General features: G+C 42.4%; 1 protein-coding gene and 1 pseudogene across 1 annotated transcript in view; one reads left to right on the forward strand and one right to left on the reverse strand.

The window, feature by feature from the left end:
* The window catches only part of fto (FTO alpha-ketoglutarate dependent dioxygenase), a 133,695-nt gene extending 129,118 nt beyond the window's left edge, over positions 1-4,577 (reverse strand). Inside the window, exon 1 of the mRNA XM_057337847.1 lies at positions 4,501-4,577. Coding sequence (XP_057193830.1) covers positions 4,501-4,542 — 42 coding nt within the window. The 5' untranslated portion in view covers positions 4,543-4,577. The remainder of the gene's footprint in view (positions 1-4,500) is intronic.
* Positions 4,578-10,037: 5,460 nt separating this feature from the next.
* The window catches only part of LOC130548425 (uncharacterized), a 44,198-nt pseudogene continuing 31,290 nt past the window's right edge, over positions 10,038-22,945 (forward strand).

The raw sequence follows: 22,945 nt of genomic DNA on the forward strand, positions 1-22,945 counted from the left end.
AAAATAGTGTGATTAAGATACAGAGGAACAAAATCGTTGGGATTACTTGACTGAGCATTTTTTCCAGCTGATGAATGATAAAACCTGGATCCTGAATGTTGTATGGCCCTTGCTGATTTCATATTTCGCAATGTCCAGGATGCCTTGAAACTGATACGGAGACATGACTGTATAAAAATGTTGTCCTAAAAAGACAACAACTCTCTCACCAGAGTAATGGCTTCAACTCCTCTAGTCTTTGAAGAATTTCATGTGACCAAAAGAGTGCGTTTTCCGTTTTGTTACTTTCCGAAGTGTAAAACCTAAGCAGGTCATCTTCATCCATCTTCATGATTGTAACACTGAATTAACTAATTAATTAAATGTATCAATTAGAATTAGCATAACATTATTGTTATTGTCTGTTGGTTGGTTGATGGCTGGACGCTATATATAGTTATGTTTATAGTTACCATTTTTTTTTATCATCATAGTGTGAAATCCAGTTTCTCTGCAGGTGACGGCACAATCAGCATCCATCTTCCCAGCAAACACAGTAAGTTCTGACAACGTCGCCAGTTCGTCTTGATTTGGTTGCCGTGACATTACTTTGTGACCACGTTCTGAGGACGTCTTGGCAACGTTCCATTTCTTAGAATTTTTGCTTCTGTTCCAGAAACGTCCTAGCCACATCCTCAAATAACGTTGTGAATTAATCCCATGGAGAACATTGTAGCGACGTGATGTACTCGTCTTCAGATAACCTGGACACTGGTCATTTGATTAATGAATCTGGTCATTTCTATTTATTATGTTATTGTATGGAAAATTTATCATCAGAGTGAAATCAATTCTGTTATAATGTCAAGACGAATGCTATAAATCCGACTTCTGACAGCTATTAAACAGGAGTTTAATTCGATACCACAATAAAAACTGCATTTCTATTTATTTAGTGCGCACGCGTCTGATAGGTGCGTGCACATCTCCAGCATGCACACACCTTCTCCGTTCTGCAAAGAGCCGTCCACTCGCATCATTTAAACGTTAACGGTTATTTCTTTTTTCAGAGCGATGAGTTTCGTAAAAATTCTGCATGTTTCAGAGAGGCGGGGCAAAGAGGAGATACAAACATGCCCGGTATGTGGAAAATACAGCATTTTTGAACCTTAAATCGTGTACACACATTGCATTACATCCAAAACAATACAACAAAATGATAATATTCATTTTAGCCGTGTCGTTTGACCCCTTTAAAAGTGGACTTAATGAACTAAAATAGGGCCTCTGACAATGTGAATGGGTTCTCTTACACATAAAGTGGTTCACTTTCTTAATCCATTTATGGAGTTTGACACAGATTCCTAAAAACTAAACTTATTTATGAAAAAGTAGATGTACTTATGTTTTAGAAAAGCTTGGAGCTGACGGATCGGAATAAGATGTTGTTTAATCAAATATAATTTCATGCCTAGTGTTTTACTTGCCAGTAAATTGACGTTCCCACCAAAAGGTATGGATCTGCCTGGACTTATTTACAGCTCTGAACCATTAGAGAAGACAGCAGCACACTTATCGTTCTACTAAAACATGGACTAACAGAACAATTATAACGCTGAAGACCAGATAATGTCTTAACTCTTAATTAAAGAAACACCTCTGTCTACATTCAATCACTCTCTGTGCATCATAAAACATTCTGGAAGCTTGACTGAAGGGACAATGACCGACGCAGTTCTATAATGCAGACCTCCACACCACCATCCAATCCTCTGTTCTTAAATTGCAGGCTCTGTTGTGGGGCCTGTGGCTGTGGGTGGCAGCGGTGGAAAGACTGACACGGCATTGCGGCAGTAAGTAATGCGCGTGTGGATTAGCGGTATGATGGCCTGATCAATACCGGCGGCTCCAGCCATTAGGAATGCAGCAGGAAACGACCCCCTATGGCAATAAAGCACGATGTCCGCCTGCTACTTCATTTGCTGCCTCCATTAGTGTAATGGCATCATTATCAACTGTGGCAGTATTTTTTCTAACACTCCCACCCTCTTTCACTCTCCTCTTTTCAGATGTCCAGAACCAGAAGTCATGAACATTACCTTTTTTTGTTTTATTTTCGCTTCAACTTTCACATCACTCAGTCTCCGGATATAAATCTACCCCCAGTGCGGCTTGAACACGGGTCTAATTATGTATTCCTGAGAGTGTTTTATGTGGCGGTCCGACACTGTTTCTCTATTATAGACTCATTAATAGGACGAAGGCGTGTGGTGACGAACTGAGAGAGGGAAAAACGACGACGGGGGGGGGGGGGGTGCGGGGGTTGGGGGGATTGAGAAAAGCTGCTGATTACGCCGAAAGCAACACCACCTCCCGCTAAAACATCAGCTCCGACATGACAGCGCCTCGGCATTAGGACCTATAAATCGTTACCTTAACACTAATTTACAGAGGAACATTTTGTGGGAGAAATTGATTCATCAAGACTGGCTGTGTGGCCTCATAATCAAGCCTGAACTGAAGCTAGCTGTTAATTTAACAGAAATGCCAAGGGGAACACAAACCATTTTAATGAGTGTTCAGGAGTGAAATGGCCTAAACAGCTTGCTCCAGCAAACACACGCGCTGAGAAAGCCAATGAGCCGAGAGCTCTCTGAATGATGGGTCGGGAGGAGTGAAAGCCTCTGAACATCTGGTAACCCTCTGTAACACCTCACGTACACTGCGGCTCTGGAATAACGTGCTTTATCTTTTATCCTAGATTATTTATCTGCCCAGTTTTCATGTTGAAGACATTTTTAGTTTTCAAACAAAGGCACTGCACAATGAAATCCTAAAACGACTGAAATGCATTCATCAGTAAATGTGTCAAAGGCTGGTGGTAAGTGTAATATTTATCAAACAAAACGTGCTCAGCAGATGGACGAACAATGAGAATGTACTTTAATAATTTATAACTGTGATAAAAGAAAAACAGCATGTAGGGTCACATTCCATAACCCACATTCCAATAAGATGGTCGAATGGGCATCAGAAATGTACTAGTGATACTTTAGGGGGGTCCTTGTGGTCATCTTGGCAACGTTAAAACCAGAAAACTGGTTTGGTCCAATTTCCCTTGATTGAATTATATTGAAAACATTATTTTTGAGGTGAAGGCCATGTAAGGCCACTTCTAAAGGAATGAAGTCAGCCTTTAATAGGCTATTAGTCAACAGTCTCTCTCTCTTTTAGAGCAGGCAACAGCACGATAATGTAAGTGGTCTTTTTATCATGCACATGTGCCACATATGGTTAGGAAATGCTTGGCAAAGCTAAGCAGAGCATAAAAACAGTCCTTTTTGAGATGGATAGTTCACAGACTCGCTGGTGACATCTGTTCACATCCCAGTTATTGAGAATAAATGCTCAAAAGTTTATGGCAGAGAAACAACTCCTATATTATATTATTTATTATTATGACTTAATAATAATAATACAAGAATATACACCAACCCCTCACCTACAGTAATATGGCTCTATCCAGCGACTTTGGGTAGTCTTTATTCACCTCACCTGTCTGTTTGCTTTACAGATTGAGAACCATCTGGATCTCAGTGAGTCTCATCTGTACTCTGAAGCAGCTGCAATAAACCTAAGGAACCACATAGTACTACACAGATTCCCTTCTGTCAAACATGATCCAAAAACATGCCATCAGAGAGAAACAGAAGATCAAAAATGATCATGATAATAAAAAAATGAAACGAAAAATGAAATATGAGATATAGTACAAGAAGAGGAGTAAAGACAGTCCACTGACAGAAGCAACTTGACTGTGAGAACAGCTCTTCTCACAAACTAATGTCATCTGAAATGCAAAAGAAATGCCAAACTATTGATATTTTTTACAAACAAACAACACAATCTTCACCACAACATTAAACAGTGGCATGTGAAAACACATTTTAATAATGTACAAATGTTACTTACTGTGATACAAGTAGAAACCCTATATATAATTCACACCAGGGTCCTGCACAAAATGACATCCTTGCCTGTTATTTCTGTGACACTATATCGGTTTAAATGAAACAAGCACGTCCTATTTATTTGTACAACAGTTCGTGGATTAATCTAAACTATCTACTAACACACGCTTCTCGGATTAAATAAATGGAGGGACAGATACACCTGAACACACTTCTTCTCTTCATTCATTACCACCACGATTCAACTGACTGCCACAAGGCACATTACAGCCAACTCTGTATGTGACAGTCACGAGAAAGCACTCCCCTGGCGCTGTGCTTCAACTCACACCCGTGTGCTGGATCACGGTGTACATTGAGAAAGAAACCAAACGATAAAAGAATGAAAACATCAGGCGAGAGATCAGTAGCATCCGACGCGCACACTTCAAATGAACACACAGCACCGATCAGCGCATGCAATACCGCTCCGGACACACTGAACTGTGTCTTATCAACTTTACAACCACATGAAGTGCTTGGCAAACTGAGAGAAAACTACAAGCGATACCTTTCTCCTCTTTTCCCTCTCACTGTCATCCGATCTTTTCATGTTCCTGGAGTACTGTTTACGCTGCCTCGATTTCGTGACGCGCAGGGTTGGGAGATGTAGTCTTTATATTATGTCTGTAGCGTGATAAATGTCGGGTTTTTTTTTTTTAATCTAGCGTCAGTAATGTTTCATTAATTGCTTTTTAGCTTGTACATTATTAAGCCTGGGTTGTTGGTTTATATGCACGATTTATTTGAAGTCGTGACCAGAAATCCATTCAGGACTACATTTCCCAGAATCCTCGCGCCAGGAAAACCGTACTTGTAATTTGACTCAAACCGGAAATGGGGTTAGACTTAACGTTTTGAAATGCAGTCTTTCCTCGGAGGTTTGTAATAGATTCTTTATTTATAAAATGTTAACTAATGGTAAATTAATTTTTATATATATATAAATGTGCAATATGTATATAAGTAATATGCAAACGCGTGTGTAAATGTGAGTGTAAATTAATAATAAATAATTGCACTGCAATTGGGACTAATATTACCTTGCTGAGATGAAACACAACAGCTTTGCCACTGTTAGTGCCCCCTCTGTGGTTTATACTCCTGCTTTCAATGAATGGAAATCAAAAGCAGAGCTTTGCAACTCCCGCAAAAATTGTAATCGTGCTTTGAGCTCATTCCAAAAACTCAGTCTTGTCTGGTCTCTTACAACCTTTTCTCCAGGTTTTCCCAGGTGCTGTACAGCTGAAGATAAAGGGCCCCAAAGCAGGATATTATATTTTCCAAAAACACCTCTTTGAGCTGTAATAGATATGTAGCAGCATTTGTGTATGACATGGACATAACCCCCTCTGAGCATCTGAGGTCAGCAGATATCTCATAATGCATTCGAAGCAGTGTTGAAATGCGCTCTGCTGGTTGCCTGTTTCAACTGAGGACGAAAGGACCGGGTCTGTGAAAGATATACAGGCACGAGCCTCGCAGAGGAGAAGGGGGGTATTAAAAGGTTTAAAACCACCTGCTATGTATTAGCATTACAGACTTTGATCAGTGTCTTCATTAGACTTCTTTGTAATCGCTCTTCTTTTATGATAGAGCCGACCCAGGCGAGCCTGGTACACAGATTGAACACATGTGTTCCTTTCACCTGTCTTGTAAAAAGCTCAAAGCGCTCATACTTCCAAAGATTTCAGTGTCTCTGTCATCTTGTTGCAATAAACAAGAGGGCTCTTTTGATTCCTATTTATAACCTACATTTCCGCCCTTCTCTTTTAGCTTTGGAGGGAAATATGTGTTTGAAAAATACCTTGAGCAAAGTGGCTCCATATGTACATAAGAGCATAAGCACATGTGTCTATGTGGATTTTTTTGTAAGTAAGTAGAAAGGAAATTATTATTCTGTCATACTAGTAAATTAAGTTCATGTCTGACTCGAATCCAATCAATTAACGTTGCTTGTGTTTGTGCATGTGTGTTAAACCATTTACAACTGTCAATCAAGGCTTGAGATTTCAGTGACCCATCAGCCTCGGATCGGTTCTCATCTTACCAATGGCTATTCGCCTGAGCTGCGTCCAGTCATCCATCTCATCTCGTGTTCGAGAATACTTTTAATACGTGATCAGCAACTCAAATGCAGGTTGATGGGCAGCGTGCTTTCAGATGTGGTACAAGCTTGGATTGAAGAAAAAAGAGGCAAAGAGGAAAACTTTGAACTCCTGCAGATCATCAAATCCTCCTTGTCTATTGTCTGGCCAATTCTCTGTTCTCACTTTTCACCATGGGGGATGTTATGCGTTATTGTGCAGCATCGGCGGCGAATGACCCTCTGACAGGCCTGCTTTTTACCCCCGCAAATATAATAAGCATGTTAAAAAGAGACTGTACTGGGCTGAAATCAAAGGTGAATAAGAGCTTTGTGCCAAAAAACAATAAGATACATTAAAAACAAATTCAGTAACCATTGTGCTGAGCCCAAATATTAGAACCAGAAGCGGCTACAGACTGCCTGATGCATGGCTTAAAAAAGAGCTTGTAAGTAAAAGCAGTCTTTCCTTTAAATAATAATAGGTTTCCCCTTTAAGTGCATATATTGGGCCACCTATACTTTAATATAGCATTATCAAGTTGTGATGTGGTTTCTTCTAAAGACGTGGTAAAGTCTGGTAAAAATTCTGTGAACATAGTAATAGGGTTTCCCAAGAGCGTCAGACACACTGAGACCGTTGTTCAATATCGTTAAAGACCAATTTCGTCCTCCCCACATCCTGTCCGTGACCATTTTCTTTGTGTCCTCCGCGATACGCCTGGGAGAAGGGGCGGCCTTTTGATTTTTATTTGTATTGAATAGGCATATGGAACAGGCATGTGTATCTCCTGTGCCCTAACCTTCGATGATAAGCTGTAGGAAACTGTTATTTGTCAGTGCTATAAAGAAGATTGCTGCCTAGTGGTTTCAATTAACTTCAAAGCGCTCTTCCCAGGGAGTAATAGTTATATCAAAACCTGAACTGTATTATTTTGGTTTCATGCTGGTGCTCTCAGAATGATTATGCACCCTTTTCAAAAGAGATTTTTTTTCTTGCTGACTTTATGCATTCCTACCTCTCAATGCGATTTTCTTTCTTCTTCCAGTTTTATTTTCATACTTTTTGTTTGTACTCTCTGTGTACTGTGCCTGTGGCACAAATCATTAATGGATAAAACCCAGCAATACCTGCTTTAAGAATTATGCAGTTAAAACAAATAGGGTCATAAATAGTAGCATCCGCTTCCTGCGGGCAGTGTTTCGAGGACCATATAAAGCTCCACAAATATTAGTAGTCTCTGATTTACTGCACCTCGTAATAGTTTGTGAAATAAGGGTTAACAACCCTGTCTTTGAATGTCACGGTGGCCCTTTTGATGGATTCGTGTTCAGCTCTGGCACAACCTTTGGCTTGTGTACGCAGAACCAGGCAACCAGTGCCTATTAAAATGATTCACAAAATACATGCACTAAATACATGTTGATTAAGCCCCCTATAAATGATCACACACGCACCGCAGAAAAAGGCTCGATGGTTGCTTAAGGAAGAGCGTGCAGCCTTCTGTTAGATGTGGTGTACCTCCTTGGCTAGGATCGCTTCCAGACGCCATCAGAGGGGGCAGTTTTGCTAGAGCTGTGATTTGAATACCGCGATCAGTGAACAGTTTTATAGGAAATCCATTAAACGTGAGGTTTGACATACAAAAGAGGCCTGTGCGCAATGTCAGGCTGAAAGACATAAAATTCTATATACAAGAGCACACATCTTTTCTGTGTGTTTGTGTCATGTATGAGTCTGTATGGTTATGGTTAGGCCACTGGAAGTTGAAGGCTTCTGCCTTCACTGCAAAACAATGTTAAGAAATTCTGACAAATGCTGTCTTTTAGTATGTCATTTTGGCAGCTTCTACAAAATATTTAAACTGGCATTCAGCTTATCTCAGTTTTATATAACCAGGACAGATCAAAGTGTAAGCTAAAGAGCAATAATGGAGTTAAATGAATTTTGAAAGCAAGCTCTTTGAACACAAATGTTTTTGGTTATTTTTACGAGGGCTTCTCTGGAATTTTCTCTCAACGCAAGCCATACTAAACGGCAAAGGACAAAAGTGAAGAGGTACACAATAAAACTACAAATTGAATTTATTATCATGGTAAATAAATAGTACAAGCTGGTGACACAGGGCCCGTTCTTCGTACCTCGCTAACTCAGTTAGCTGGATTTGATTGTTGACGATTTCGCATGATCTTGGATTGTTCGGTTCTTCGACGCTCATCCTGGACTTGTTGTCTTAGCAACAGGTCCGTTAGCTTAAACCTGCTCGGGAGCAGGCTTATTTCATTATTAGATGGCAGCCATGACGCAGTCAAGTCGGCTTCATTCATATAAAAGCAACTTGTTGCGCAAGGTACAGGATTAATAGAAAGAGCTTTGCGAATTTAACATGTACAGTAATTAACGTGATGCTTTCCTTTTAGAACAATATTTATTGTAATATAATATATTCAGAACCATTTTTATTTACTGTGAAAAGTCTTCGGTGAGGGCTGAAATAAATGAATTAATGAATAAATAAATAAAATATTGTTTTTTCTTGCACATACTTAGAAACAAATGTATAGGATAATGCAATGTAAGTCGCTTTGGATAAAAGCATCTGCCAAATGCGTAAATGTAAATGTAATTTGTTGGACCTTCATATTAAATATATATAAAAGCACAGACAGTGCATATGTATATATGATGCAGGGAATTTATAAAAATGCAGTCTTCCCTGCCATTTGCAAATTTGTGGTAATTATTTCAGTCTCTTAAGACCCCAGCTTAATAAATATTATCTAAGGGAACTAAAGCATTTCAATGAGCATTGTATGCGTCTTGATTGATGCCATAGACATAGCATCATAGGCCTCTGAGGCCTCAGGTAATTTTCTGAAAATAAATTATAATATTTGCAGTTATTATTAATTTTAATAGTAGTAATAGTATTAAGCAAAAAGGAATTTAATTAATAAGGAAGCTGACTGATTAAATCTCTTAGATGGTGTGTGACCTAATGTGCACCTATAGTGTCACCAGCACTGAAGCAAAATGACCTGAATCTGCATCAGTCAACAATCTTCAGTCACATTTATGATGGGACTGTGTTTCCAGACACCATTCCCTGAGCCAAACCTAATAAAATATTAGATTCACTAAAATGATTTCTTACTGAAAGTATATATTACACTGCAGCTCTAGCCAGGACAGGATCATGAAATGATCTTCGGGCAACTGATAGGAATGAAGAATGTCAGTGTTTAAAAAGTCTAAGGAATGAACCTGACAGGGCCGGTATGTTGCATATACAGTACATCATCATGCAGACTGATGATGATATCCAAACCTGTCATGGCTCTGCTTCCTTATTCATGTTTTTCTTGGTCCTGTAGCAGAGCCATGGCAAGGCCTTTGGTTATGTGTGGAGAGAAACATATTATTGTCCTTTTGACAATAATATACGTTCTCTCCAGTGTCTCGTCTCTGTGTCCCGCCATCTCGTTTCCTCGTTATCTTTCCCTGAGTGTTTAATGTCCCACACCTGCCCCATGTCGTTATCCCTCGTTTGTCTTTCCTATTTATACCCTCATGTTTCTTTGTCCTGTGCTCGTGTATTGTACTATGTATGTGCGTTGTTCCAGATGGTGTTGTGATCCTGTTCCTTGCCTGTTCATGTGCTTCCCGTGTTCCTGTTCGTGTTTTGAGTTTTTGTGAGTTTTATGCCTTGTATTGATTTTAGACGTTTGGTCGTGTCTTCGAGTTTTGTTTATTTGTCTTGTTTTCATTTTGCCCCCACGTGGGAAGTCTCTTGTTTTATTTATAGTTCTTAGTTTCGTTTTCCCCATTGTGGGTGTTTTTGTTTGTGTTTTTGTAAATAAAGATATCTGTTTACCCCTTCACTACCGTTGCCTGCGCTTGGGTTCTTCCACCGCCAAATTCGTGACAGATACAAGAGCCATCACTGAACCCAGCAGGCAGCATGAGCACTGAGCGGTCCCACGTAGCTCGCCTCCTCTGCGGACTTCGCCAGGGGAACGAGAGCGTGGATGAGTACGTGGACAGATTCCTGGACGTCGCCGAGAATGGCGTCTTCGGGGAGGAGGAGCTAGCGGTGCTATTGAACTCCGGTCTCAGGGACCCACTTTCGCGGGCGGAGATGAGGGCGTTGAGACCGTTGGACTTCGACGCCGTGTGGCTGACCGCCGCGGAACGATCGGAGTCCACGGCCTCAGCAATTACCAGCTACCCATCTCCGCTGGTCACGATTCCTGAGCATGGTTCCCTGCAGATCGGGGTTGTGGGCACCGCCACTCCATCCTTCCCACTCTAGGCAGCCTCTCCACCATCCACCAGCCTCGTTGGCAAGCGGGGGAGGCGAGATCCTGGGAGTCCACCTCCGAGGAGTCCAGCCGAACCTGCCATGCCTTGCCTCTCCTTCTTCAGCCGACCTCCAGGCGGGTGGCTCGGCTGAAGAAAAAGAGGCAGCGCGGAGAGCGATCTGGTGCTGTCGCCAGCGACAGCCTGCAGCACGTGCTTCAGTTCCCAGTTCCGAGGGTGCAGCCGGCATCAGTCCGCGGTGCAGCCGGCGTCCAGTCCGGCGGTGCAGCCGGCGTCCTAGTCCGGATCAGCCGGTGTCAGCCGGCGTCCAGTGCGGCGTACCCAGCCGTCATCCAGTCTGCGGTGCAGCCGGCGTCCAGTCGCGGTGCAGCCGGCATCCAGTCCGTGTCGCCGGCGTCAGCCGGCGTCCAGTCCAGGTGTCCAGTTGGTGGCCAGCTTTGTCCAGGCCGGACATTTTCTTCCGGCGTCTGGGCTGTCCAGTCCGGGGTGAGGTGGCCAGTTTCCTCTGGGCGGCTCTTATCCTCGGTTTCTGTGGTTGGTCTAGGCCTAGGCTCGCGTGAGCACGTACGTCTCCTGTCGACTCCCGTCTACCGTGCACGCGTCGGTCGGTGCAGCGCGGCAGGGTTCCGAGTGCACCGCGCGTCCGGATCCAGCCGGCGTTCAGTCCGGGTGCAGTCCGGCGTTCCGGTCCGGGGCAGCCGGCGATCCGTCCGGTGCAGCCGGCGTCCAGTCCGGTGTTCCAGGCCGGCGTCCAGTCCGGTGCCAGCCGGGTCTCAGTCGGTGCAGCGCGACACCTGCGCTCAGTCCGGTGTCCAGGTCTTGTGTCAGCTTGTCCAGTAGTGTCCAGTCCGGTGCCAGCCGGCGTCCAGTCCGGTGATCCAGTCTGCATCTTGTCCAGTCCAGGTCGTCGGTGTCCAGCCGGCGTCCAGTCCGGTGAGTCCAGCCGGCGTCCACTCCGGTGATCCAGCCGGCGTCCAGTCCGGTGATCCAGCCGGCGTCCAGTCGGGACCAGCCGGCGTCCAGTCCGGTGATCCATGCGGCGTCCAGTCCGGTGATCCAAGCCGGCGTCCAGTCGGTGATCCAGCATCGGCGTCCAGTCCGGTGATCCAGCACCGGCGTCCAGTCCGGTGGTCCAGCCGGCGATCCAGTCCGGGTCCGGCATCCAGCCGGCTATCCAGCCGGCGTCCAGTCCGGGTCCAGCCTCCGCGTGTCAAGCCCTGTCCAGCCGGCCTTCCAGCCGGCGTCAAGCCCTGTCCAGCCGGCCTTCCAGCCGGCGTCAAGCCCTGTCCAGCCGGCCTTCCAGCCGGCGTCAAGCCTGTCCAGCCGGCCTTCCAGCCGGCGTCAAGCCCTGTCCAGCCGGCCTTCCAGCCGGCAGTCAAGCCCTTCCAGCCGGTCCCTGGGAGACTCCCAGGGCCAAAGACTGTTCCCCCCAGGACTCCTCCTAAGTCCCCTAGGACTCAGCGCCCTCGAGCGCAGCCGGGGACTGGGACTTTCCCCCCCCCATGGACTGCCCCCTATGGGCCTTGTTTTGCCCCACCCCCCCTCCCATGTTTGTTGTTCTTGTTGCCACCCCAGTCCTGTAGTCTTGTTGTCTGTCTACCCCTTGTCATGTTCACCATGTTTGTCTGGTTTTGTCTTTGTCTCGAGTCTGCCTTGTCTTGTCCGTCTACCCCTTGGTGAGCACCTGGAGGTGCTCATTAAAGGGGGGGCGTCTGTCATGGCTCTGCTTCCTTATTCATGTTTTTCTTGGTCCTGTAGCAGAGCCATGGCAAGGCCTTTGGTTATGTGTGGAGAGAAACATATTATTGTCCTTTTGACAATAATATACGTTCTCTCCAGTGTCTCGTCTCTGTTTCCCGCCATCTCGTTTCCTCGTTATCTTTCCCTGAGTGTTTAATGTCCCACACCTGCCCCATGTCGTTATCCCTCGTTTGTCTTTCCTATTTATACCCTCATGTTTCTTTGTCCTGTGCTCGTGTATTGTACTATGTATGTGCGTTGTTCCAGATGGTGTTGTGTGCCTGTTCATGTGCTTCCCGTGTTCCTGTTCGTGTTTTGAGTTTTTGTGAGTTTTATGCCTTGTATTGATTTTAGACGTTTGGTCGTGTCTTCGAGTTTTGTTTATTTGTCTTGTTTTCATTTTGCCCCCCCCGTGGGAAGTCTCTTGTTTTATTTATAGTTCTTAGTTTCGTTTTCCCCATTGTGGGTGTTTTTGTAAATAAAGATATCTGTTTACCCCTTCACTACCGTTGCCTGCGCTTGGGTTCTTCCACCGCCAAATTCGTGACACAAACCACTACACTTAGACTGAGCTTCATGAGATGTAACTTTTGGAATACCATTTCTTTATTATTCTTAAACAAAGAAAATCGACACAAACATATTTAGGCCCACATGCATTTTATTTTTAATCTCCATGAATAATAGGCAGGTTTCAGTGTCATCTTTTACCTGCAAGGGCAGATTTTAGGTCAGTAAACAATATAAAAATATTTTCTAAATCTCCAATCTTTTAAAAATATCTCCAGTTTTAGGTTTGTGTTCTTCATATTGTCAAGGTCAATGTATTGAAGTTTTATATTTTTTGCATATATTCAACCTTTAAAGACTTTAAAAAGTTTATACATGCATGTGGATGCATCTTGTGCCTTTTGGAGAGAGAAATTAATAATTCACAATACATTAAAAGCAATAAAGTAGCACAACAAAATCATATTTTCCTCATCTCTGTACCAATTATCTTTGGTCAATGCATTTATTTTAATGATAAATGGCACATGTTTTTATTCAAAGAGCAGATGTCATAGGTAGAATTGTAGTAGTAGGAGTTATGAAGGAAATTTTGACATGGACATGGAGCGGACATGACCGACACGACACACGGCTTGTTCTAATTGATTGTCGCCCGCATCCAAATTATAATGAGTTCTAATGCGTTCTATTGTCTTTTGTCGCGCCGCGTCCGGTGTAGACAGTGGCACAATGAATGATCTGTGATAAGCAGATGCCTTTTGTATAACTGTACTCAGCAGATTATTTATTTGCCAGTAAATGATTCGGTTTAGTTGTTTCCATGAGGATTGTAAAATGGCATTCTTATGTGTGTGGATAATGCCATAGTTTGATCGATGTAGCTGGGTTTGAGGTTTTCAACAGTCGTTCGTATTGAGGCTAAGCAATATTAAACCATTCTCCCTGCTCCACTCAGCATGTGTTTAATTGTGTATTTGGTTTGGCATAGGGATACGTGCATATGGATGTTTGGTTTGGCCTGGCCCAGAAGAGTGGCTTCTGGTTATCCATCGTTTATTAATTGCTTTGATGTTCGAAACCCAAAAGCTGCTTGTTTTCATTTAGACGCAGTTGTTATATGATTCTGACTCAGTGAGCGCAGTGTGTTGTCCGTGTGTGTTAAACACGACTCCTTATTAGCTGGAGCTGATGAGGTCATTTAGGGGATGCGTGTGTGCATTTATGCGGTCGGTGATCATCAGCGGTGCTTCGCTCCACCATTTCCATCATTACTTGCGGCCAGTGTTGGGCAAGTTACTCTGAAAAAGTAATTGATTACTAGTTACTAATTACATATTCAATAGTGTAATTAGATTACTGTACAAATTACTCTCTCCAAAAAGTATTTAATTACTTGTTACTAATTACTTTCTATATCCTATAGCAACCTTGATTTCAAATTTGAGAATTATGCACGGATTTTAAAGTTAAACTTTGAATTTTTATGTCCATTCCTTGCACACACATATATTGCGCAAAGTATTTAGTTTAATTACATCAAAAGTAACTATAATTAAATTACATAAAAATTAGAGTAATCCCTTACTTTACTTTTTCAAGGGGCAAGTAATTAAATTACAGTAACTAATTACTTAGTAACTAGTTACACCCAACACTGCGGGCGGCATTGTTTTCCAATGTCTGATCATCACACCGACTACCTCATCAATAAGGCCTTTAGCCCTTACTGATCGGTCAGTCTAGCCAATTTGTTTCATCTTAACCTTTCACAGGTTCTCACAACTCATACGCTTCATTTTTTCCAGTGTCAGCGCAGACGGAGCAGAAGAAAAACAAGCATTCTGTGATGTTTTGTTTAATTGAACGCCACTGTAATTAGTGATCTTTTCGATGATATCACCACGTCAAAAAACAAACAATCAGACCCCTCTTAGTGTAAACACGCCCTTCAGACAAAAGAGGAGGCCCGGAATAGACAGGGACCTACCACACACCTAACACTTTCCATAACCCTCGGATCTCCCCCTTCTGTCTCTCGCTCTGTCAGGAAGACCAAAGCTGTCTGGGTAAAACCTTTTGAAGCCATCAAGTGGTTTTGCAAATTATGTTGTTTTGCGGCGCAGCGCTGGGCCAGATTAATGAAAGAATGTGTGACTGCACTAGAACGTGGAAGACGAGTGCTGCCGTGCCGAAACCGCCACGGCTTTTTAACCCATGTTGATCACATGTCTGCTGGCCAAGTCCTCATTTCAACATGGTGTCAGAGACGGCTTTTGGACGGCAGCCCGAGGTTTGGGCTTATTTGTCTTTTATAAAAAGGACAACTATCCGAGCAGTGCCAAGGCACCCTTAGGCTCTTTGATATGCTGAAGCGGGAGGAGGTGGACTGGGGAAGGAACTCTTCGCTCAGCTGGTCCGCAGATGTGCCGGCGGTGGGCGTCCTCTGACTGAACCAGGATCAGATTAGTGACTTCTCTTTTTTTTCTTGCCCCAATAAAGAACACAAATGCATTTGTATGTGTTAAAGGGAAAAAATCCCTCCATGGGCCAATAATTTGCAGGTGGCATTCGAATATGTGAGCACGGCGGTGACCGCATATAATGCTCCTCTTATCATTAAAGAAAAAAGGCTTTGGCTGGCTTTTAACTTTTATGGTGGTTGTGGGCTGAATTTGAAGTGTTTGGGTTTTTCTAACAACGGAATATGTGTCCAAGGCTTTAATAATTTATTTTCCCTTTGTTTCGACTGACATGGCAATTGCAACCGAAATGCTTGGCAAAACAATATTTACTGACATATCACTTTATTCATTTATTTCCAGAAAGTGTTTCCAGACGTTCTCATTAGTCGCTTCTCTCAGCCAGTGAATAAAGTGTGTTTGTTTGTCCTAACTGGAAAGGTGACAGAGATGTTGGCATCAACACCGTGCCGTCGTTCCAGGCCGCTGCAAAAGGCCCGGGATGACCCTGGCAGACGGGATAACACATCCTGATCAGACAGGAAGAGATAAAATGGTGCCACCTGTCACAGCTAAAACCTGAAGACCCTATAAATAAAACGATGTTTGCTCAACATCAACAAATCGCACTACTCTTTTGACATTTGCTTCATTCTTTTGCTTTTTTTTTTCCCCTTTCAAACCTATAAATCTGAAGACGTACAACCTGTTATGACCTACCCTGTGCTCACAGACTGAGCCAGAACCCACAGGAATGTTCTGTCTGACTGTTTTTGCACAGTCGTGTATCACGTAAAAGCGATAAGAAATGTAGACTAATTACATGCTTTTAAGTGTTAACTCTCACCAAAAATCTCACAGTCTGAATTGCGTGAAGAATAGGTTTATTTCAGCGAATGTAGCAATTAGAAATATCTTAACATGTGGTTAGCCAGAGCTTATGAGAAGGTGAAGGGATGCATATAATCATGTGTTTGAGTAGAAAAACAGCACTTGGCTGTGAGCAAGCCAGGGTACAATAGCCTCCCTCCTAAATTTACATAGTAAACTGTTGACACTTTTTGGCTGTGTCAAATTTTCAGAGTGGTGAAACTATAAACCTAGCGCGACCCCGTTTTATATGACTCTGACCTCAGCTCCCTGCCTCGTAAATCAGCCGTAATTAAAAACGCAAAGAAAGGCCGTTATTGCAAAGTTACACAGCAGAAAACATAAGACCCAGCTTTACCCAGCGTGCTTTGCTGCCGGTAATTAGCAGGCGATGGCAGATTAAACGTGATTTTGAGAGACGACAACAAGCGGATGGCAGACTGTGGTTTTCTCGATCCCAGATTCCTCTAGAGAGAGACAGGAGTCTGTCATGGGGGAAATGCTTGATTTAAAGCATTATTTCAGAAAATTACAGTCAGCTTCGGGGGCAGGCCAGAGTGTTTTAATTGCAAACATGAAATTATAAAGTGAAATGGCTGCACAAATGTGTTTTATAGAGAGACAGATGCTAGAGTGTATTTTTGGGTTTGATGTGCATATTTGCCCTTCTCCCTCTCTCTCTCTCTCTTTCTCTCAGTGTCTTCAGGGTGCTTTTTTAAACTCATCTCTTTATGTCTAATGGCCAATTTACTGCATGAGTGCAAACTCTGTCTCTTCTGCTCATGCTCTACGAGACATTATCATGCTTAGATTAAACTGTAGTCTGTGCCAGACCTGACAAATTTCTCTATTAATAGCCGAAGAGGTGACTGAGGTTTTTAAGGATAACATCTTGTCAGATTTCATTGTACAGTCTTGAATAAAGCCTTGTTTTACAGACCGTACACTTTGGCCTTACATAAACTCTGGTGCCTCTTAATTCCATAAATTATACCTGCAAATCGCTTTAAACAGGTCGGCCTCTGTGCATTTGATACTGTGACATCCTCAAAATCATTTGCAGATGTAAACTTGAGTCAGTGGCCGTTTGCAATTTTTTTTGCGGTCATACGGATGAATCGAGTGTCACCAGAAGTGATTTTCCCTCCTGAGTGCTGGTTTGGCAGTGTCAGGTCGGCCGATTTCTGCTGATTCTGTGGGAAAAATCTATGTGTAGCAACTGTACGTCTGAGTGTTTGCTTGTAAACCCTTGTCGTGAAGCATAACAACAAAATAAAGGCCACCAACAACAACAGCAGCCAAACCCAATCTGGCCCAGAATAGCAAAACAGAAAAGACAGATACAAATATAAAGAAGTTAGATAAAAATAGAGACTGAGGCATAGAGAATAAGCAGAAGAAAACAGAAATGCTGCTCTCATCCAAACTAAAACAAATGTATAGGACTTATTTTTTCTCTTTGTTGGCCACATGTCACCGTGCAACAGTCACCTGTCGCTGTGGTCTCTGTCCCGCGGAAGTGTGTGCAGAGGGGTGTGTGTTTGTCTGTGCGTGTGTGTGTGTGTGTGTGTGTGTGTGTGTGTGTGTGTGTGTGTGTGTGTGTGTGTGTGTGTGTGTGTGTGTGTGTGTGTGTGTGTGTGTGGTGGTTGTGTGTTTGTGTGGACTTGGTTTTTATATGTTAGTGGGGACCTAAACCTGATTACACACCAACACATGGGGACTCGTGTCACTGTGGGGACCAAGATTGATGTCCCCATGGGCGCAAAGCTTATAAATTGTACAGAATGATCATTTTTGAAAATCTAAAAATGCAATACAATAGGTTTCTAGAGCTTCGCTCCCGAACCCTAATTCTATCGTCTTTAGGTTTAGGGGTAGGGGATAAAATATAGCCTACAGTTTGTACAGTATACAACTCATTATGCTAGGACTGTCCCGGAGATAATAAAACATACATGCGTGTGTGTTGTGTGTGTGTGTGTGTGTGTGTGTGTGTGTTGTGTGTGTGTGTGTTGTGTGTTGTGTGTGTGTGTGTGTGTGTGTGTGCCCGTGTATGTTGTTCATGTTTGTATATCCCGGTGGGGACCTAAACCTGAATACACACCAACACATGGGGACTCGTGTCACTGTGGGGACCAAAATTGAGGTCCTCATGGGCAAAACAGCTAATAAATTGTACAGAACAATATTTTTTACAAATCTAAAAATGCAAAAAGTGTTCTATGATCTTTAGGTTTAGGGATAGGGGATAGAATATACAGTTTGTACAGTATAAAAACATTACGCCTATGGACTGTCCCCACGGGGATAGTCAACCAAAGCCGTACCTGTGTGTGTGCGTGCGTGCGCGCGCGCGCGTGCGTGTGTGTGTGGTGAAACATGTTGACATCAGGCCTGAGGGATGGACAGTTGCTTCTGGTCTAAAACTGTTTTCTTGATTTTCAGTGTTCAGTGTGAGGGAGGAGAGAATTCACAAGACGTAGAATCTGCTATAGTTTCTTATCTGTCGGTCTATGCTGCCTCCTACTGCCTGAGTGTATAGAATTACAGTATAGCCTACTCAGTCAGACTGAAGGAACAAGAAAGAGTGACCAGAACCTACCTACCTGTAAGTGATCAAACATTTTGTTAAAGCAAAGCTACCTTCTTACTCAGAATTCATTTCTATACACTGATTTGCTGATTAAAGCTTATTCTTCAGTCATATTCATATTCATCATTTATATAATGTAATAGTTTTTTTTAACGCTGTCCGTTACAAATAGCTTTATGAACTTAGCTGTTTACTATTAAAACCACTAAGTTCTATTGGTTCCCATTTGACAGATAACATCCCACCAATAGAACCCAACACATAAGTGAAGACCCACAAAGACCACAGTTGCTATTAAAGGGATAGTTCACCCAATAATGTCATTTAAACTCACCCTCATGTCATTTCAGACCTGTATGACTTTCTTTCTTCTCCAGAGCACAAAAGAATATATTTTGAAGAGTGTTGGTAACTGAACAATGCCGATACCCATTGACTTGCATTTGTTTTGTGTTTGTACAATAGAAGTCAATGGGTACCACTGTTTAAAATATCTTCTTTTGTGTTCTGCTGAAGAACGAAAGTCATACAGGTTTGAAATGACAAGAGGGTGAGTAAATCATGACAGAATTTTCATTTTGGGGTGAACTATCCCTTTGAAACCAATGCAATTCCCATTATAACCCTTACATCCAATAGAATCTCTGTTGGTTTCTATAGTTTTTTCAAAGATTATTTTTCATTCCTCTTTTATGCATTTGTACACACTGTACTGTACATACAGTAAGTAATGCATCCTAACATGAGACTAACATTAATATAATTCTGATTTGTAAAATATACATTACAGTGTTAGACGGTCACACCACCCTGTTATGTAAAGACGATTTGCTGAGGCATGCAGCGTTTTCTGATTATTTGTTTTATTAAGGGAGGGACCTCTTCAACTGCTCTGCTCTCTGTCCTCTTCACCACAACGTCTGACCTCTCAATGATAGATATCGAATTTAACCATTTAATTGGCTGCAATAAAACAAAACACAAAGACAACTTTGTTTGGGGAACAGTATGGCCAAATGAGCACTGAGGCATGCCAGAGCTAGTTTGTGCGACCGGGAGTTTTCTCCTCTCTGGAGAGAAGAAAAGAAAAAGACAATGATTCCAATGTGCACGGGGCCCTTGTCCCCCTTAAGCTGTGATGGGGACTGGAGCTATTTATCTGTATGGCTGTATACACTTACTATATACTTAGTTTGTGTGTGTGATTACGTTCATTAGTGACGTGTACGTGTATTACCGTGTGTGTATGACCAAGTGTGGACAGAGTTGTTTTGCTAGCAGCCCTGTTCTCAGGGATTGTTTGGAGTTGTGGTTCCCTGCTGGAATATAGGAGTGGATTCCTTCCGCAGGCTGCGCTGAAAGCGTGCTGCCAAATTTCTCTGGCTAGGAGCAGCACGGCGCTCCAGGGGCCAGGCCAGCCCTCCTGCTCATCCCACAAACCCTTTCATGTTCCCCAACCGCAGGCCAAGAGCGGCGCCTCACTCCTACAGCAGCACCAACGCATGTGTCTGCCTAATTCCTGAGACATGATGACAGTGGTCTCCCAGCCACGAACAAAAAAACCTCTCTCTCGTATCTTTTACTCACTTATGTTATGTCTTTTCATTATTTCCATCTAAAACTCTCCACATCGCTCTTTATCACTTTTTTGTCTGTTGTCTTTCACCCTTGTTCTGTCCCTTTTCTGGTTTGTGTGTCTTAAATTATTACTTTCTTATACTGACGTTTTCCAGGCGTAACAGACCACAGGTTTTCATGCCACATGTGTTTCTTTGCAAACATTTGGCTCTCTTTCTTCATTGTTTATCACCCTTTCTTTTTCAGTCCTAAATGTGACTTAGGGTGGGGAAGAATGGGCCACATGGTGGAACTATGTTGATATTTCAGAGGTATCTGAGGGGTAATACATATTAAATAAATTGTGGTATTCCCAGTGGAGAATTCGTAACTAAATAACATTTTAAACTAGCCAAGTACAGTTCAAATCCCCGGATGTGTTCTTGCTCCGCCCCTTTTATCGAGGTTGCATAGGGAGGTGACTTGTGTGGACTTGATACGGGCCATAACCCAGAATTCAGTTTGCTCCAACTGACGTTCCGTAATGGCGGAAGAGAGAACGCACAACTGTAAGTAATACATTTGGAAGTACTATTGTTATTTTGTCACGAAATACGAGAGTTGTTTAGACTTCAAATTTGGCGTTGAATTATAAGGTTAGCCACTATTTGAAAATTTCTTCAGACGATTTCGGAGGTGGGAGATCCCGGGTAGTCAGCGCTTATGTACCTGCCGAGGCCAGCCCTACCTCGGCAAGTGCTCCTGAAATATACTGCTGCCAGCTGTTGCTGTAGTGGTTCCATTTTGATTGATTAATTGATTCTTTTACTTATTTCACTTTCCTTTTTTTCTGTGTCTAATTTTTCCTCGTAACGTCCAACACTTTCCCACCACCGTCTTTCCCGCTTTTTTTATTTGAATTGAAAACGGGAAGAGTCCGTTGTTTGATATTCAATTTTATTTCAAACGAAATTAATATAATCAGAGTAGGCAAATATTGCCTGAACCACATATGAATGTTTAATAGTTTTAGCTTTGCCTGGGCTCAAATCAAACTAAACGGAAGTGCGGGTGCAGCTTCCTTTTCAAGTGAAATAAGCTTTCATCAACTACACTGAAATCTTTCATCAACTATACCTGAAATATGTTGCCTCAGTAGTGGTCTTGTGTTTATAAGAGGCTGTTTAGCATGCATATGAATGAATTTCACTAGTGTTTGTAAAAGACTTTTCAGTAATACATGTGAATGACTTTTGTGTGTGTTTGTAAAAGGTTATTTAGTAATACACGTGAATGATTTTCACTGGTGTTTGTGAAAGTCTTTTCAGTAATAGATGAATTTCACTAAGTTCGATTGATGTTTTTATTTCACTAGTGTTTGTAAGATGTATTTCATTAATACATATGAATGAATTTCATTAAGTTTGATCTATGTTTTTATTTCACTAGTGTTTGTAAGCAACCCGGTCTCATGAATTGCCTATAAATAACACGCTGTTGCATTATCGTGAAATACGTACGCCAAAGTTCGATTTTGCGTGCATAAATACGCCAATGTATGTGTGCACCTCGCTGGAGAGCAGCCATTTTGAAACGTACATGAAGAGGAAACACTGAAAAAATTAAAATAATACTGTTAGGTTTAGGGTTTGGGTTAGGGTAGAGGTTATAATATGCACGCACGCTAACATTAGGTTTAGGGTTTGAGTTAGGGGACAGGTTAATAAGACAAATTGCAGGTTAATATGCACGCGCGCTAAATTGGCGTATCATATGCACGCACAAATAGGCGTATTTATGCACGCAAAATCGAACTTTGGCGTACGTATTTCACGATAATGCAACGCGCGTGTTATTTATACGCAATTCATGAGAAATAATTAAGGCCTAAACGGCTCCTTATATAAATAGGTTTACAAGTGGTTAGTGATTTTTAAACATTTTAAAACAGTAAGGCAAAAAATGGTACATTTGTTTAAAATGACGCTTTTACGCCTGTCGTTTTACGCGTCGGTGTGCACACTCACATTGGCGCCCTTTGTTTAGTCACGACGCTTTAAATGTCGACGATAAATGCGCGCGATTACCGGTCCGGTGTGTCAAAGTTTTACATTTTAACAGTATTTCCCAAGCTGAACATTTTGAATGTTATTCTGTCCATAGTGTTATTATAATTTTTTTGTAAAGACATTACATAATTACATTAACCTTTGTGCTACTGTACATTACACTTTAGTCACTCTGTTGTAAATCTATACGCACAGACACTGTATTTAAAATATAGAGTATAAACACATCTTCAAAATGTCTATGCCATTAAACTTAACTAAAATCAGAGATGCATTGCACATTTGTGGTTCTAGTCTTTTTTCAGACGATTGCACTGGTTGGCATTGCTAGCCTGTGGCTGCCATTACATCTGTTGAGTTTCACCACCAGTTTCCTATGGCTTACTGCGATGCAGTTATTCGTGGAGCAGCATCGCATGGCACACACTTCTCCCGTGAATATCCGCCGCTCCGTTTGCCAATTCAAACAGCCCTTGAAAGCTGCTGACGTCCAATCCAATATCCTCGGGCTTTTTAAGATGTTTGAGTGTTTTCGCTCTGCCCTTCTGTAACATGTTCGAATTTGACCAGAGTTTGAAATCCTCAGTCATTAAATCCTCAGCGAGGCACCCTGAAACATGCAGAGTTTATTTTATTATGGGATGTTCAGACAGCCGCAGAGCAATTTTAGGAACCGTGGCAGCAGCCATGTGTGTTTTAGCACTGGGGCCTTATGTGGCATTGTGACCCCTAAGATAAACAAAGTAGA

The sequence above is a fragment of the Triplophysa rosa genome, linkage group LG1, assembly GCF_024868665.1.
Source record: "Triplophysa rosa linkage group LG1, Trosa_1v2, whole genome shotgun sequence".
Lineage (NCBI taxonomy): Eukaryota > Metazoa > Chordata > Actinopteri > Cypriniformes > Nemacheilidae > Triplophysa > Triplophysa rosa.